The following is a 17,150-nucleotide window of genomic DNA, read 5'->3' as shown; positions in this document are numbered from 1 at the left end:
CCCCGGTCATTTCATCCCCTGGTCAGTTCATCGCCCAGTCATTTCATCCCCTGATATTTTCATCATCTAATCATTTTATCTAACAAATTGTAATTTTAAAAAGCATTAAATGAGCAATATTTAATGTATTCCTTTTTTATTTAAATGACAAAATTGTAACACTTTAGATTAGAATAAAATTAAAATTAAATGCCATTAAAAACTATAAAAACTTAGCATGTAAAAATAAAGAGGTAATGTAAAAAAAGTGTTTTTGTTTCAGTAAGATAGATAAGCTATCGATTGTAAGTACAGAAGACGATCCATCGATTCATATTGCTGAACAATGTTTGTTATTCTCTTAGCCAGTGTTGCATATTTCTTCCTTGGGCGTTCTACAGTGCCGGCGCTAGCCTGTAAAACTGATGCCTTGTGCAACTGACTATCCTTTCGTAGACCATCTAGAAATGCCATGTATTTGTTCCATGTACTTGGAGGGAATAAAGATGAAACATAGTTATCTCCTCTGCCACGCTGTCTGCGACCACGTACATCGGTATGCTCGAAGTTCCGGCATCCGATCGTGTTGTGGCATGGATTCGGCGAGTAATTCAAAGGAAACACTAATGTGTTCTTCACGTACACAGGACAAAGCCGAAAGACCTCTTACCATGCCATGTAACTCATTACAACCGTCATAGTCACTTTTCATGCCCAATTCATTTGCTTTACGTAATACAGCTTGACTGAGGTGAAAATAACATCCCGTTACTCTGCATGTCTGAAGCTTCTCTTGTAAAGCTGTCATGGCGGCTTTCTCAAAGTCTGTAACAATAATTTCTGGTGTTACATTTGGTACAAGTTCTTTCATTGCTTCCAGCAATCTATCATACGTAAATCTGGTTTTGTCCTGAAGCAAGCAGTACAACACTGGAGGAATCAGTGAAACATGGTCGTACTTTCACCACTACCATTTCCACTACTTGCACCACACCTAGGCCCTTGATGATAAGTTATTAGTGGCACGGTCATAATTATTCTAATCGCACTTCTATCTCTCAAAAGATTCCCACTACTTGCACCACACCTTGGCCTTTGATGATAAGTTATCAGCAGAATGGTCATAATTATTCTAATCGCACTTGTATCTCTCAAAAGATTCCCACTACTTGCACCACACCTTGGCCTTTGATGATTAGTTATCAGCAGAATGGTCATAATTATTCTAATCGCACTTGTATCTCTCAAAAGATTCCCACTACTTGCACCACACCGTGGCCTTTGATGATTAGTTATCAGCAGAATGGTCATAATTATTCTAATCGCACTTGTATCTCTCAAAAGATTCCCACTACTTGCACCACACCTTGGCCTTTGATGATTAGTTATCAGCAGCATGGTCATAATTATTCTAATCGCATTTCTATCTCTCAAAAGATTCCCACTATTTGCACCACACCTTGGCCTTTGATCATTACGCTATAGATAAGTACACACCCAGATTTACCATATAATATTAGATTTCTCATTAAGAATACAAAGTGGAAACACCATAAACGCATTAGTAATATGTCATATAATATCAAAAAGAAAGCATTCTACATTATCTTGTTTATATATAAAATATTTAATTGGGGTTAAAATGACCGGAGGATGAAGTGACCAGGGGATGAAGTGACCGGGGATGAAATGACCGGGGATGAAATGACCGGGGATGAAGTGACCGGGGATGAAATGACTGGGGATGAAGTGACCGGGGATGAAGTGACCGGGGATGAAGTGACCAGGAACCGACCTACACAACTGAAGGTTATCTTAAAGTCTTAGTGAAAGACACGACCAACACAATATTAAAGTCTCAGACATCAGTACAAGAACGGGATTTAAACCAATTATATATGAAAAACTGTTATTAGTTATTAAAAATTTTGAAAGCCTAACAAAAACCTAAAAACAATATAGTGCATCTAAACTAAGTATCAAAAAAAAAAGGTCTTGAAAATAATTGTTTTCAAATTTCATGTCCGAATTGTTACGTTGTCAAAATCAATAGTCCAGAAAATTGTAAAAAGAATATATAATAAATAAATAACGATAATAAATAGAAATTTGAAAAATCTCAGTCAAAATAAAAATTCCATAAAAAGGTCTCTCTAGCACATTTCTGAAGCTCCTATCAGCTGTTCATTAGATAATGGGATTAGCAGGGCAACAATCACAAACGTTGGAAGTCAAAAGATGTAACTTTCGAGGATCTACTTCGATCAATTAGGTTTCAGCTATAAATATTGCGCAGAGTAATGTTACCATTTCAAAACTCTGAATCAATTATGTATAAGAGCTTACTATTTCTTCACAACTGTAAGAACCGCTGCTTTAACTCGTAGAAAAAAATTTAAAAACACTACAAGCAGCCCTACAAATGTACAACCTTTTACAACAAGAAATAACAAATTGAGACAGAAAAAAAAATGAAACAGGTTTTTTTTTTATTTACAACCAACAAAAAAAAAATTACCAGAAGCCACAGCGCGACGTCTTCAGCCGGAAGCTACGTAAGATCTAAGGAGCACGTGTTTTTTTTTTTTTTTTTTTTGGTCAAGTAATAATCGAGGACAAACAACTCGACAAGTTGTAGAATAAAGTTTCAAGTCTTCACTCAAAAAAATCTCTTGTTTCATGACCTTATTTATTTTTCGAAAAAAAAACAAAAAAACAAAACACTTGGAATGTGTGTGTGTGTTCCGTTTTTTTTTTAATTTTTTTTTTACATTTCAAGCAGACTTTGAGCATAAGGAAAAATCCTATGCAGGAATGTAGAAACTTGAACATATATTGTGATATATTGAATTCGTTTTAAAGGGAAACAGAAATATATGTAACAAAGTACTAAACAATATCTTGATATGATGAAAACATGATTTCAAAGTTTCAAGAATGTGATATTTTATGATGATATGTAAACAATCGGATGACTGACAGGTCGTGTGCTATGCGTTCCGGACTGTATAATCATGATGGTCCCTGGGTTCAAACCCTACCCACTCTTTCGTTCCCCTGAAGATTTTAGCTTTTAATGATCAACTTCATTTCAAAAGGTAAGTCCGAAAACGTTTAAAAAGTCAAAGAAAATAATTTGTTGAATAATAGATCGTACACCATTCGGCCTTTTTTTAAATGAATATATATATATATATATTGTCCTGGCTAAGATCTTGTGTTGTGCAAATCCAACAATACTTCATCAACCAGTCTAAACTAGCCAAGGAACATTACAATTAACAATGACATAGCCTACGTACATCAAGACTTCTGAAGACTTCAACTGATGTATTAATTTACAAATGGGATGCTCGTCTTGTTTCACTATCCGTCGTTGTCTGATCAGTCTCTATTCACTATTCAACCTTCTCTAAGCTCTAGCCATCTTGTTTTTCCTGTACCCGCATTCTGCCACGTCATTCGTATGTCTGACTACGTCACTACTTTTACCGTCGATAAAAACATTGCACAATATATTTATTTACAAACCTAACGTAATCTCTAAACTAAACTAAACTTGAGATCTAACATCGTAGACACACATTGTTTTGAAACGTGGATATAACATTGTGTCCTGCAAGATGGTCGCCAAAGAGTGATGGTCTAATAACCATGCGCTTTTCATCATTTAATGTTCCGCAAGGTGCCAATAGAAATGACTTTCTGTTTTCCATATGCGAAAGAACGCAAAGCATCAAAAGGGGGGTGGGGGTATAAATAAATTGGATATTATGAACTGCTTATTGTTAAGTTTAAAAGTTTGAGCGCAATTAAAAGTCAGTCAAAAATGTTGGAGTCTCAGCGGCAAAATCTTTAAAAGTCTACGCGTCAACAGCTGAATGTTTTATATGAAGTAAATCATTTTACAAATAACTCAGCTTGGAAATTGAGGCCTGATCATGAAGTGTTTCACCATTGTCTTCAATACAGAAGTTAACAGGCCTTTAACTCTTTCTCTCCGTAATTATTTGCCACATTCTGGTGGAATCAACGCTGGTATCGTCAGTTTGGAGAGAAAGAGTTAAAAATGAAAGACAACTATTGTATCATTTAGGCATATTACATTGGCCATACCATGATATTTCTTACTTGACCAGTTTGTTCAGCAGGATGGGGATTATTAAAAGTTAGGATTGATACAAATTTGCAAAAGAAATGAAATACGAAGCAGGTTGGATACACAGGTATATTTTGGCAAAGTTTAACAGTTCTAAAATAAAAGTGTGTCTTTTTCAATGTACGCAATATTAATTTATGCAACTAGAAAATAATAAAATAAAAAATGTGTTTGTTACTGTAAGAAACTTTGACAAACAAAAGTAGCTTTTCAATTGAATACTTTTTGAAAAGAAACAACACCGAGGGACAAAGAAAGAGAGCCTGGAGAAGACGATTGCATTGTTTGTTACTTCACAAAACTTGTTATTGAGATCAAAGAGTTGGAACAAGAACAAAGCGATACGTCTTCTGTACTGTATTGGTTCACTAATAATGCGAAAGTTAATGAAGACTACAACGGGGGTCACGGTAATTAGGGAAACAATGACACGCCCTAACCTTTCCCCTAGATGTTCGCCCCTGGATACAATTACGTACAATTCAAACATTTCTTTCATTTTTTTTTAAATGTCTGACAACATTTTTTTTTAAGTTCTCAAGTTGTTTTTTTAAATGGGGGAGGGGGAAGCATCGAACAAAAAAAAAATCAAATGAAAACATAGAAATCTGTCTCAGAAAATGAATTTTTGTTGTAGGAATAACAGAAACTTTGTATATTTGATATTCTTTGTCTTCCCGTAGGGACATTGCACACACTCTAGCCCTCATTGCACCAACGGTACTTTAGTTGAATGGAATAGAAACACATACAAACAGTTACATACACACAGACACACACACTCCAGTTAACCTCAAGACCTGTAACACTCGTTCCCACAGCCTAAAGTCTAGGCGTCGTACAATAACATTCACAAACACCCATACTCATAAACAGCAAACACATACACTTAATTGTCACCATTTCTTCAAACCTAATGCCACTCGTCCAATTTGTTCGCTCGTTTTTTGTTGTTTTTTCAATATCAAAACTGTCAAGGTCATTTGTAAGACGAAACAATACAAGCAGACGTGAATGTAAAGAAAAAAGAAAACATGACTAATCCAAACCAAACAACAAACATCACAGCCTCGCCTTAAGCTTCATTTTATTTCCCTTGTAACCAGCACAAAAAAAAAAACACAAAAAAACTTGTTAAAGAGAAAAAAAAATGTCCTTATAATGAGAAGGTCTACACGGGGAATGTTCTTTCCTCAGATTTCACACAAACCAAAATAAAAAAAAAATGCTAATGATGAATTATGTCTACAAGGGTTGACGATGAAAACATTAATTAAGAACAGATGTTAGAATGATTTGTCCTTGTAGATTCCTCTAAGCGTTTTGCTTTTTATATGATCATAAATTCCTTATAATAAGTCAGTGTTAGTGTCTTTTGTGTTTGTTTGGTAATAAACATTATGAGAACAGAACAATCAAAGAAATGTCAAACTTAATCACGTTATTGGGCAAGTTCTGAAGTGTTCGGTTAGCGAACCGAGGGTCTCAAATTAAAATCACAGGAATAATCTAACATTTTGAGCTTGGTATTTTAGGACGCAAGGTAACCGAGTGATAAAACAATACAATTGAAGCATGGTGACCATTGTACATGCGGCGAAGACGGTTAACCCCCACGATGGCGGTATTGGACCAAAGTGTAAGGATATCCAATGGAGATCATTCGTTATAGAAAGTTCATCACTGACCTGCGACGTCACAACCTGTGGGCTGTGAAGACCAATAGCTCGTTGCCACATGGTACAGACTTGTGATGTGGTAACTAGCTTATGGTCCTCACTGTCCTGCAGGATGTGACGTTGCAGGTCAGCGTGCAGGCCTTCTATAACGAAGGGTCTAGGCTCAATGTCCGGCACATGACGATGCAAAGTAGCACGTGACCAATCATGTGGAGAGAGATTTGCCGCCTTATGAGACAAACAGCGAGGGAGGACCTGAGTTGGTAAAGCACATGAACTCTGGAACAAGGGATCTCGAGGTCGAATCCAGAAAAAGAATGAATGTTTGCCTGTTCGAGATTTTTAGGACTCTCCTGAGCTCTCCTGAGCTCACCCAATTCTAATAGGTTCCTGACATACGCTAAGAAATTAAAGGCAACTGTCGTTCGTTAAGGTCTAAACCAAATGTAAAGAATTCTGGCATTAAATTTCCTACATTAAGGAGACTAATCACAATCTTACGAGATTTACATCGTCTGCCCATCGTCTGCCCAATAGACTAAATATAAGGCTTGTCTTCTAGTCCCGGGGTCGGCAACATGCTCGCGAGCCACATGCAGCCTATATTCGACGCATGGAATAGTCTTCCAGAATGCTTGAGTGAGGTGAAGTTGTCATTTGAAGTACTGAATATCTTCGGATCGACATATTCGTGCGAGCAAGTGTTATATTCATATATAAAGAAAAGTACAGTAAGAAGTCAACTAACAAATGAAAATTTAGAGTCGTGTTCGAAACTAAAAACAAGTTATGAGCCTAATGTATCCAAACTTTCTAAAACCACGCAAACCCAACCTCCCATTGAATTTTCTCAATTGTATTGAAGTACAAGTTAGTGTTGTTAGTAAATGTTTAACTGCTTTAGTTGTTATCGAAAGAAAAAATAATTATCTAATAAAACCATAAATATTTTATCTAATTTGGTGTGAAAAACACGTATATATGAATTAATTAATTCATTTTTTTTAATCAAAAAATTAATTGTACGAATACTATTTATTGTTGGCAAGAAAAAAAATTGTGGCTCTTTAAAAACTTTTAAATTTGGTAAATTGAAATTTTTGGCTCTTTCGACTCAAAAGGTTGCCGAACCCTGTTCTAGTCCGAAGATTAATGAGGAATACAGTATTTCCTGTGGATTCGCAGCCCCAGCTGTGACCTACATATTTTGCCACTACCAGGGCAGTCATAACCAATGTCGGCCGGTGGTCGATTAAGGTTTTCTTTCCGCCGTCTGCTACTAAGTTTACATACGTGTTTTTATTTAATGTCCAATCTTGAAGTGAAATTTACTTTAAAATCATTTGATATTTCATTTTTACACACTGACAGCGTCGATGGCTGTAGTTTAAAGAGATATCCCATACATTGCTAAAATATGAATCGAGAATTTCAAAAGACTATAAATAGAAGTATAGACTATAAATAAATATGCTAATATACCGTAGTTCCGTTTGGAAGCATTTCGCTGCTATGTATTAACATAAGATTGGGAGGTTGTTAGCTGTTGAAATGTCTTTTTAGCTCTTTGCATTTCAACTAAAGCTCAACAGAAAACGCATTTATTACATTAGTTCGCTTTACTCGGAGAACCTATTGATCATGCTTATATTCCACATAGTGTTCAGACATTACATAGAATTTATAATTATTTGAATGGTCTTTTAATAATTGAATGTGATACCTCTTTAAATGGGCAAGGGCTCCGGTTGCCAGATTTATTCCACTTGAAACGACTCATGCCAAAATAACATTATACATTGCATACTATTAAAGGTGTTGGCCACTACAAAATATTACATCAAAGTAGACTAGGATAAGCTTGCTACTTAATACATGAACTAAACAATTAGTGTTTTCTAATGTGCTAGACTCTACTTACTTTTCTCTATCTACTGGCTGTCGTAATTTGCTGAATATTTTCCTAGATTGAAACGCCAAAATCTTGAGATTATTATCCAGAAAATCATCACTGAGAACTAACTGAAAGAAAAAGTTATTATTGTCATACATTAAATGTAAATAGGAGTCTAGCAGCAATAGCAAGGCAGGATTAGATGAAGTGATTCGTAAGCCCTCCTCCGTTTACACAAGTACAATGATTCATACATTGTTATTCATACATGTTGTTAAGTTTATGTGCTAAACGTGAGCAAGATTTAAGTGTATAGACCAGTGATGTGCAAATTATATCTCTATCTCTATCTATCTATCTATCTATCTATCTATCTATCTATCTATCTATCTATCTATCTATCTATCTATCTATCTCTATATATACAATTTAAAAAGTCATATATTCTTTTGATGTGGCCTGCTTCTCCAGATCCCATGTTCAATTCCCTATGTACAAGTTACGCACGCCCTACATCCCACTACATCCCATGGTAATATTCTACTACATATGCATATAAAAAAAGCTCACATCATTCCAACGTTTACCTTGAATTCTTTGAAACCCACTTACCGTATCAAACTTGGCATCCAGCTGTACTGGGTCAGTAATAAAATCAGGATAACCGATTCGCTCCACCATAGCGTTGGCCTACATAAGGAAAGAAAAAAAAAATGCATTAATGTATTTTAAAAACAGACGGTAAAAAAAAAAGAGCATTCAACGCTAAGACTTTTTTGAATGACCTTTTCCTTGGCGAACTGTCGTGTCTTTTCGTCCATCCATTCATTCTCTTCCAAGAGTTCATTGAAGGCTTCTCGGATGTCGTGGATCATGGCCAACGCCTGTGGACAAACGCCATTCTATTTAACATTAACATCAAGCAGTCTTCGTATTTCAGTTTAATAGCGTCCATAGATTAAGTAAGCTGAGTTTATGAAGAGACGGTCGTTAAGCTACTGGCTTTTTTTTTTTTAAAGTTTAAAGACAAGATTCTTGTTGGTTTAAGAAACGTTGCAGGCCTTCAGTTTTTTCTTAGGATTTCTTTTATATGGTTTACATTCTTTGAATCATTAATAGTGTATTATGGAGGCGCGGTGGCTGAGTGGTAAAGCGCTTGGCTTTCGAACCGGGGGATCCAGGGTTTAAATCATGGTGAAGACTGAGATTTATTATTTTGGGATGTTAAGGGCGCCCCAGTCCCAATGGGTACTTGACATTAGTTGGGGAGAAGTAAAGGTGGTTGGTCATTGTGCTGACAACTTGACACCCTCGTGGACCACAGAAACGGATGTCCTTTATATCATGGTCTGAAAGGGAAACTTTACCTTAATTTTTTAAATTAATTGCATTATATCTTTTTTTCTTTTTTTTTCCTATTTCTTTTATTCTACAAAATTTTTTTTTAAAAATCTAATGGATTTAATTTTTGTCGTTTATAACTAAAAAAAAAATTACATATGTTTTGGATGGGTTTTGGATGAAGTTATATTTTTAAAAATATTTGTCAAATTGTTAATTTTAATTTCACAATTGTTAATTAGTTTTTTTTTTTTTTTAATTTTAATTAAAATTTTTGTTATCGATGTATAATCATAAACCTTAATCTCGCTAAAATCCCACAACCACACTAGAGTGAACATGTTTCCTTACCACTTACCACCTGCCGCTTACCGCTTATCATTGGTTGGTTACCACTTACCGTGTCTTTACTTTCTTTCTTGAAGTTGTCTTTTATAAACATGGCTCCCACAGCCATCCCCATTCTGAAGTTGACATACTCTACACATTTGATCCACCGGATCTCATTCTTGTTGACTCCCTAATGCAATCAAAGAGGAAACCTTTTAGTATCACATAAGTCGAATGTCACACTAACTTCTGAGATCACTTATTTTGAGATACAAACCTAGTTTGTAAGAGAAAGAAGCATGTTTCGTCAAGTTGTTTAATAATCAGTGATTTTAGTTGAAAACGTAAGGAACCCCCGGATTGCGACAATCTCTGCACATGTAAAACTACATAACTATATGACAACTGAATTAAAGAGTAATAGACTATCTATACCATCATGAAATGACTATCTATACCATCATGAAATGACTATCTATACCATCATGAAATGACTATCTATACCATCGTGAAATGACTATCTATACCATCGTGAAATGACTATCTATACCATCGTGAAATGACTATACCACCATGAAAAGACTATGCCATCATGAAATGACTATCTTTACCATCAGGAAATGACTGTTTATACTCTATACCATCATGAGATGATACCAAAATACAAGAACGATAGACTGAAGTAAAAACAGAGGGTAAAACATAAACATACATGAATCAGAAAGATAGGATTCAATGGAAAGAAAACACTTATGCAAATTTCTATTAGTGCTGAGTTTTCTTTAGAGAATGTTCTACCGCGGTAACAAAAGCGTGAGCTGTTGATGTAGTGTACATATGTCTGGCACACGAATCCCCTCTCTAGTTGGTTTTGAACTTTATACATTGTCTTATTGATTTCTAAATTTAAAATTATTTAATATTTGGAAAAGTTTCCATAAACCAGAGTGACACTTTCCTTATGCCTAGTAGAATTATAATTCACACCTGAAACTTTTGTTAAACTGTTTAATGTTACCTGTATTGCCAACTTAAACTGGCTTTGGGCATCCACGAACGGATCTGAAAATTCTGGTATTAAGTCTCTAATTAGACGCCAAACTATGTAGTTTGCGACAGTTCTGAAAGAATAAAATTATATTTAATTCATTAATATTGCAGTGTTAAAGACCCAGAAACTCTAATCATTGGTGCCAGTCTACTGCCCAGGGACCATATCTTAAAACAAATATAGAATATTAATTGTCAGTCAATTATATACTTATATAGTTTTTAAAGTTTTATGCTTTATAGCAATATTTATTTTTACCTATTATCTGCCTCATAGATAATTTTGACCACATCCTTGACATACTGTGTGGCGAACAAAACGATAGGCTCATCTTCTGTGATTTCATCGAGTACAAACTCACGTAAATATTTCAAGACGTTAAACTGAATAAAACAACAAGATATTTTGTTATATGCATATTATGATTTAAATATTATGAAATATCACTCCGTTCTATAAATTTGAATGAGAGATGTACTTCTATGTAAAGTGTCTTTTACCTTGGGTATCATTGCTTGCAGTTCTCTGACTGTCATCTTGTGATACAAGGCACCAGTGTCGTGTCTCTGTTCTGATGGACTTGTTGCCTGGAAAGTCACATCGGTGCTAGTTTAGTCGTTGACATTAAAACAACAGTTTCTTACAGTTATCATTTATGTCTTTTTTAAAGACTTTAAACAAAATGTTTTCTGTGAACATGGAAACGGCCACTGCCGTCACACCTAGTCACCAAATCTTCCGTTTTTCTGACACATCCAGTCTCATTTGTATTTCAAGTTTCTAACAAGGGACATGTCATTAAAAAAAAAACGGAAGTTTAGGAACAAAACTCTCAAAGCTATAACTTCCATTCTAGATCGTTCCAGTATTACTATTTTTTTTATAACAAAATAAGCACCTTAAATATAAGAAAAAAAGTACTTTTTTAATAGATAAAATGAATATATACTGAAGCTTGAAAAGGATAGGGTCCTCCACAAAAATGCCGCCATTGACTAAACTCAAACTATTACTTACGTTGGCTATCAACGTCTCTAAATGTATGACGTCATCTATCTGTTTTTGCACATCTGGTCCTTCGGCGCCCAGGATCTCAGCAATGTCAGCGATAAGTCGTCTGCAAGGAAAGGAGAAATAGGTTAAGAGACATGGACACTTAAAGAGATGGGTCTACGTTAAAGTAAAGCCACGCGTAGGCGACAAAGCCCTTGTTGATTCCCAGCCACAAATATTGAGAGACACAGACAGACAGAAAGACAGATCTAGTCCTGTGTATATGGAACAACAAATATATCAAACAAGTGAATCAGTCGGTTGAGGTTGAAAATCGCACATAAAAAAAAAACAATAACAAGGTTACAAAAGACAGTTTGTGTGGAAACACAAACTCAAAATCGGCCCCCGAAGTGGTCCACCCAGGCAGGCTTCAATATTTTCAGAAAGAACATCCGAATGAAATTATATCAAAGACAAATGAGAGATAAGAATGGAGAAGGAAGGTTAACAGATCCTGTGTAGTGCCCCAACGGTCCAGCAGATCAAAGGATAGGTGAAGGTAAATGTAAGGTTAGATGTGAACCTGGCCTAGCTGGTTCTCCTTTCAGACCTTGTGGTCTGTGGGGCATATGATGTGAAGTTCATCTGTTTTTGTGGCCTACGGTTAACGAGGGTGTCATGTAGCCAGCACAACAACCAACCGCCTTTGCTTTTCCCCAACTAATGTCAGGTACCCATTTGAGCTGCTGGATTCAGAGGCGCCCAAGGATTCCAAAGTTAAAAATTCCAGTCTTCACCAGGATTCGAACCCAGGACCCCCGGTTCGGAAGCCAAGCACTTTGCCACTCAGCCACCGCGCTTTTCCTGCGTTAGCCAGTGTCTTTATAATCAATCTATTATATTTATATGATTACTATTCGTTTTAAATTAGGTCTAACTTATAATGCATATAATTAACTTTTTCGCTTTAAAAAAATACTTGCATAACTGATTTTAAAAATTAGATTTTTCGCTTTTAGAAAAAAAAAGTAGCCGTTGCATCAGAACTTTAAATGGTCTAAAATATTGTGATGTCCGATTTTCAATATCTTTTCTAGTTTACGAGATCTAAACAGGACGGACAGACGGACGGACATTTCACACAAAACTAATAGCATCTTTTCCCCTTTCGGGGGCCGCTAAAAATACCTCGAGTTTTAAGAATAGCTTGTTATCACTATCACAGCGATAATTTTGTCTACCAAATGGTTTAGAGTTTTAGTCACCAAATAAAAATACCGAATCATATATCTGTCCAGTGATACTTCGAAGTGATTCAAGGCAGGGAAAGCCAAGATGCCTATAGAGTCCAATCCTCGCTTTAAAAGCCGCCAGCACACATGGCATGTTGTAATGAAGACCGAACTAAGCACACATATATACACACAAACAATGACATGAATCTTCACCTATAACACCATAACACTACCCCACACATACTCTTAGCCCGTGAATTCTAGTATCGCTAATGCTCATGCTTCTCTTCGCCATATATTGTTTAGTTTGGGTTTATTAGACTATCAAGAACTAAATGTAACCTACGCATAAGCTGCCTTCTGATGAACATGTTCTTTTAAATAGTAATATTCTCTGCTGGGCATACCAAGAGAAGCCTGGTCTAGCTAAAAAAAAAAAGAACAATTTATAAAATTAGTTGGCTAATGTACAACAGAATGTACAACAAAAGCAAATTTGTGATAATGTAGCAACAAAATCAACATTAGTTGTAGAAATAAATAAAAATTATGTACTCTTGTGGTGGTATCTAACGCATGATTTTCTTAATCATCCATATTCATGGTCAGTGTTATGTTTATGGTTTCCATATATGTGCATATCTAATAAAGATTTAATCAACATACATGATATGTATGATACATGTAATCGCTTTCCTTTTGCACTATTAACATTTTAGATCTTCAAACAATTCCAAAGTCAAATTGGTTAAGAGCAAAACAAAATGAAAGTAAAGTAATGGATAATATCTATAGTTTAGTTCATTCTTAAAACAAATATGTTCTTATTTGATTTGAACAAGCATGAAGTAATGTAAGTGTATATGCGTTGATGTAGTTTGATGATACTGAAAGTAAAAAAAAAACATTATGAAGTTCTTCCAATTAGCATTAATACTATGTAGGCTACAAATCTTGAAATAAACAAATATTTCATCCACCATAGCTGATCCCCGATTCCTTAAGCCTAGCGGTTTACCAGTCAGCCCCCCCCTCGACTTCATGTTTCATTAGGTACTATAAATAATTGTTTAAACTTTAAAGTATCAATTTTATCAAGGAATAGATGTGGGAAAAATATCGTTAACAATTATTTAAGGAAACTAAACCCTACAAATTTAGCCATATTTGTGTATAAGAGAACTAGTGTTTCTTGTTGGTATCAAACAAAATAATTAATTACCAGTAATTAATCGACACATTTTTTAAAAATATTGATTCATGTCTTGTCTACACCAACGAATAACTGTGAAAAGTTTCAACTTGATCCTATAATGGGCATGGGAGAAATAATGTGTCTGCACTTTTTGCCCCCCCCCCCCCCCCTGAAAAATGTGAAAACATGCTTGGGGCAGTTGCGCAGCCATTTTTTTGAAATAGCTGCGCCACTGCCCCCAGCATGAGACACCATGACTAACGTACCTGTAAGATATGTACGCTCGAGTTCTTGTCGTCTGCACCAACAAAACAGCTGAACAGGTAACTGTTGGTAGCACCATTGTAGTTGGCCCTGATCTTGCCTAGCACGTGTTCTAGCTCAAACTTCTCTGCTGGCCAGTTAGGGTCCAGTAGGGGCCACCCTCCTACATCCTGAATGACCTCCAACAGTGGATCTTTACCCTTTGATTCGATTTGAGCTAGGAGAGCATTAGTTTAAAAAGGGAGGTAACACATTTTATTCTCATCCACACAGTGTTGTAAAACATACATCACACTCATTTAAAACATTTTTTTCTGTTTAGTTACGACATAGATATAAGGTAGGTGATGAATAAAGCTCTGAAAAAAAGGCTGCAAAAGATCCACCGTGTTCACATGTTATCTGATGTTCAGATGTAGATTTTTCACAAGAAACGAATAGTTGTTGTTTTTCAAAATGTAGGATACAATTTTAGAACTTCCAAACATCATGATACCAATTATTTGAAAACTATTTTTGAGATGAAATTGACAAAGTAAGAGTCTTGCTCATTCACCAAGTAATCAAGCACATGGCAATCAATCTCTATTGCAAAATGTATGCAATTGTTGGTTGACTTCATGAGGAATAATAGATTTCGGTTCGAAAAAAAAAATTCACAAATTTGTGTTTACTTAAATGAATGGCTTATCTTCTAGCCTTGGGATTTCTACTTATTTTTAAACGTAGCCCAACTCTCTTTTTTTTTCAATTTACTGATGTAGAGCTTCGTATAATCTGGTTAACCTCAAGGAGACATAACTATATTGCACAACTAATCCACTTACATGTGTTAACACACGATTTGTACAGCAGTTTGGCTTTCATGACGGCTTCACCTTCTTCCTTTTTGATTGGTTCTTCAAGGAGAGCTAGAGATGAGAGAGTCACATTGGATGTGAACACAAACACATTCTCAATTAGGACACACAAGGCAAAAGTAAACCAATCAATAGTGGTCTAATTAGTAGGACAGGAGTCTAGTAGAAAGATCTAGAACAAAAATATATGCTGATGAAAAATTAAGGAAGAAGATGACATTTTTAACTACTTGTGGGATTAAATTTCGAACAATAAAATGAAAGTTATGATTCAGAGCTTGCAGTGGATGGAGCAGACATTGTTCAACTCTTTAAGCTTAATAACCGAAGATTAATCAATCTTTCTATTTTCATGTGGCCATCCCATCGACCAACTGATTTCATGTTCCCAGCCGTCGGATAACCATAAAAGTATGGTGAATTCAGGAAAGTTTCAATATTCCTTGCTTTAAAGGAAAAACTCATGACCCTTCCATTAGAAAGTGAATCGACTTACTTCTCGGCCACCACGCTATTTCACCGTTAAAATAACATGTTTGGAAAAAAAAAGATAGATGAACTGATGGATACGTACATATTTTCTCAGTATTGTATGAAATAAAAAATAAATAAATAAACTAGCGAATCGTTACTGAATGTTTCTCAACACACTAAAACCAGGAGATTACATCATTTTGAGATATCTAGGTTAGGACATCATTGGGTAGCTGTACATCATACTCTCACCTCGCATAATGATTTGATTCTCATCATGTAATTTATCAAATTGATTGTAGGTCGCCTTCTCTTCAGGGATGACGTGCTTCCTGTTCCACTGACCGCAGGCGTACTGGAAGAAGTCGTTGCAAGGGTCGGCGGTAAAGTCCATGCCAGCCATTATTTGGGCCGCTAGAGAGTATTGGGATAGAGAGACAAACAGAAATAAATGTAGTGTCAATTTAATCCTATTTAAAGGCCTTTATGAACGCACATATATTTCTCAGCGTTCAAATTAAATTATCTTAGTCTCAAGTTCTCTTGCTTTTTATGCTTTAAGATCGAAGGGACAGGACGTTGGTTCTCCAGAAATAAAATATTTACATGTAACATCAAATATAATTTCATGAAATACTTAATCGCATACATTGGTGGCATTAGATGGATTAGATGGATTAGATGGATTAGTTAAGCTAGAGACATTAGTAAGTAAGAGTGCAGCGTTTCTCAAATTGACGTCCTCCCAAGGAAGGGGGGGGGGGGTGGAGGGTCCTAAAAAACTGTATTTTCATTGTAGTTATCAATCCATGTTTATATGTTAACAAAATGAAATGACAATATTGCCAATGTTTCAAACAATTTAATAACTCTAATATGGACTTTTAAAATGTTTTTCTTTTCACGTCTGCAACAAACATTTTTGAAGAAGACATTTCCAAAGGTCTTAGCTTCTTCTTGTGTCAAAAGTATTGGAATTTTTTGTCCCCCGATCGTTGTACATCGTTATGTTGCAATCTTTCGTGTGAACACAAAAAGGTCAGCGGCAATACGTCTTATTTAAATTGAAGATGTTCTTACGATGACCACGGCCATTACAGACGTACGTGCGCTATATGCAAGTAACATTGGCTAATGCTGCCTTCTTTTTTTGTGTAAACTTTGGTTGATATGAGTTGTTGTTGTTTTTTACTAGGATGAATAATGCGCTATAGACTCCTGGAGAATGCATTCTCAGTTTTACTTGCAAGAAAACAGTTCAATTCCGCTCGCACTAACCCTTTATATATCCACTTTTTTAAAAACAAACGTTCTTCCATTTATACGAGAAGAAAGTGTTGAAGAGGCCAGGAGAAAGAAAGTCTGAAGAGTTCAACGCAGGAAAACGCTTTGCGTTGGGTCCAAAAAAGTCACGGACTCCGTTGGAAAACCCTTAATTTATTTGGGGGGGGGGGGGGTTATCTACGGTCTGTCCATTATTGCCTTCAGAATTAACTTTGCTGGTGTACAAAACAATTTGCAATTTATTAAATTCTAAATCGAACTCCGTTAATGAACATAAATAGATGAACATTTTAAATATATTTACAAAATAAAACTGGGAAATTGTGTTATCATTATATGCCTTGAATATTTGTTTCTTTTTCATCCCATTTTTTAAACCCTTCAGAACTCTACAGCTCTAAGCTGGTTT

The 17,150-nt window shown here is 35.6% G+C and overlaps 1 protein-coding gene across 2 annotated transcripts in view; it reads right to left on the bottom strand.

Annotated features, from left to right (window-relative positions):
• Positions 1 to 17,150, bottom strand: part of LOC106057406 (neprilysin-1-like) — an 85,532-nt gene that overhangs the window by 16,490 nt on the left and 51,892 nt on the right. For both annotated transcript variants that reach the window (XM_056008560.1, XM_056008559.1), the window contains 12 exons: positions 15,710 to 15,871; positions 14,951 to 15,034; positions 14,126 to 14,340; positions 13,011 to 13,090; positions 11,451 to 11,550; positions 10,934 to 11,020; positions 10,692 to 10,816; positions 10,401 to 10,503; positions 9,453 to 9,572; positions 8,497 to 8,595; positions 8,324 to 8,401; positions 7,739 to 7,839 (listed from right to left, as the gene is read on the bottom strand). In XM_056008560.1, the coding sequence (XP_055864535.1) occupies positions 7,739 to 7,839; positions 8,324 to 8,401; positions 8,497 to 8,595; positions 9,453 to 9,572; positions 10,401 to 10,503; positions 10,692 to 10,816; positions 10,934 to 11,020; positions 11,451 to 11,550; positions 13,011 to 13,090; positions 14,126 to 14,340; positions 14,951 to 15,034; positions 15,710 to 15,871 (1,354 nt within the window). The remainder of the gene's footprint in view (positions 1 to 7,738; positions 7,840 to 8,323; positions 8,402 to 8,496; positions 8,596 to 9,452; positions 9,573 to 10,400; positions 10,504 to 10,691; positions 10,817 to 10,933; positions 11,021 to 11,450; positions 11,551 to 13,010; positions 13,091 to 14,125; positions 14,341 to 14,950; positions 15,035 to 15,709; positions 15,872 to 17,150) is intronic.

This window comes from Biomphalaria glabrata, chromosome 13 (assembly GCF_947242115.1).
Source record: "Biomphalaria glabrata chromosome 13, xgBioGlab47.1, whole genome shotgun sequence".
Classification (NCBI taxonomy): Eukaryota; Metazoa; Mollusca; class Gastropoda; family Planorbidae; genus Biomphalaria; species Biomphalaria glabrata.
The sequence above is the reverse complement of the archived record's forward strand: the minus strand, read 5'-3'. Positions and strand labels throughout refer to the sequence as shown.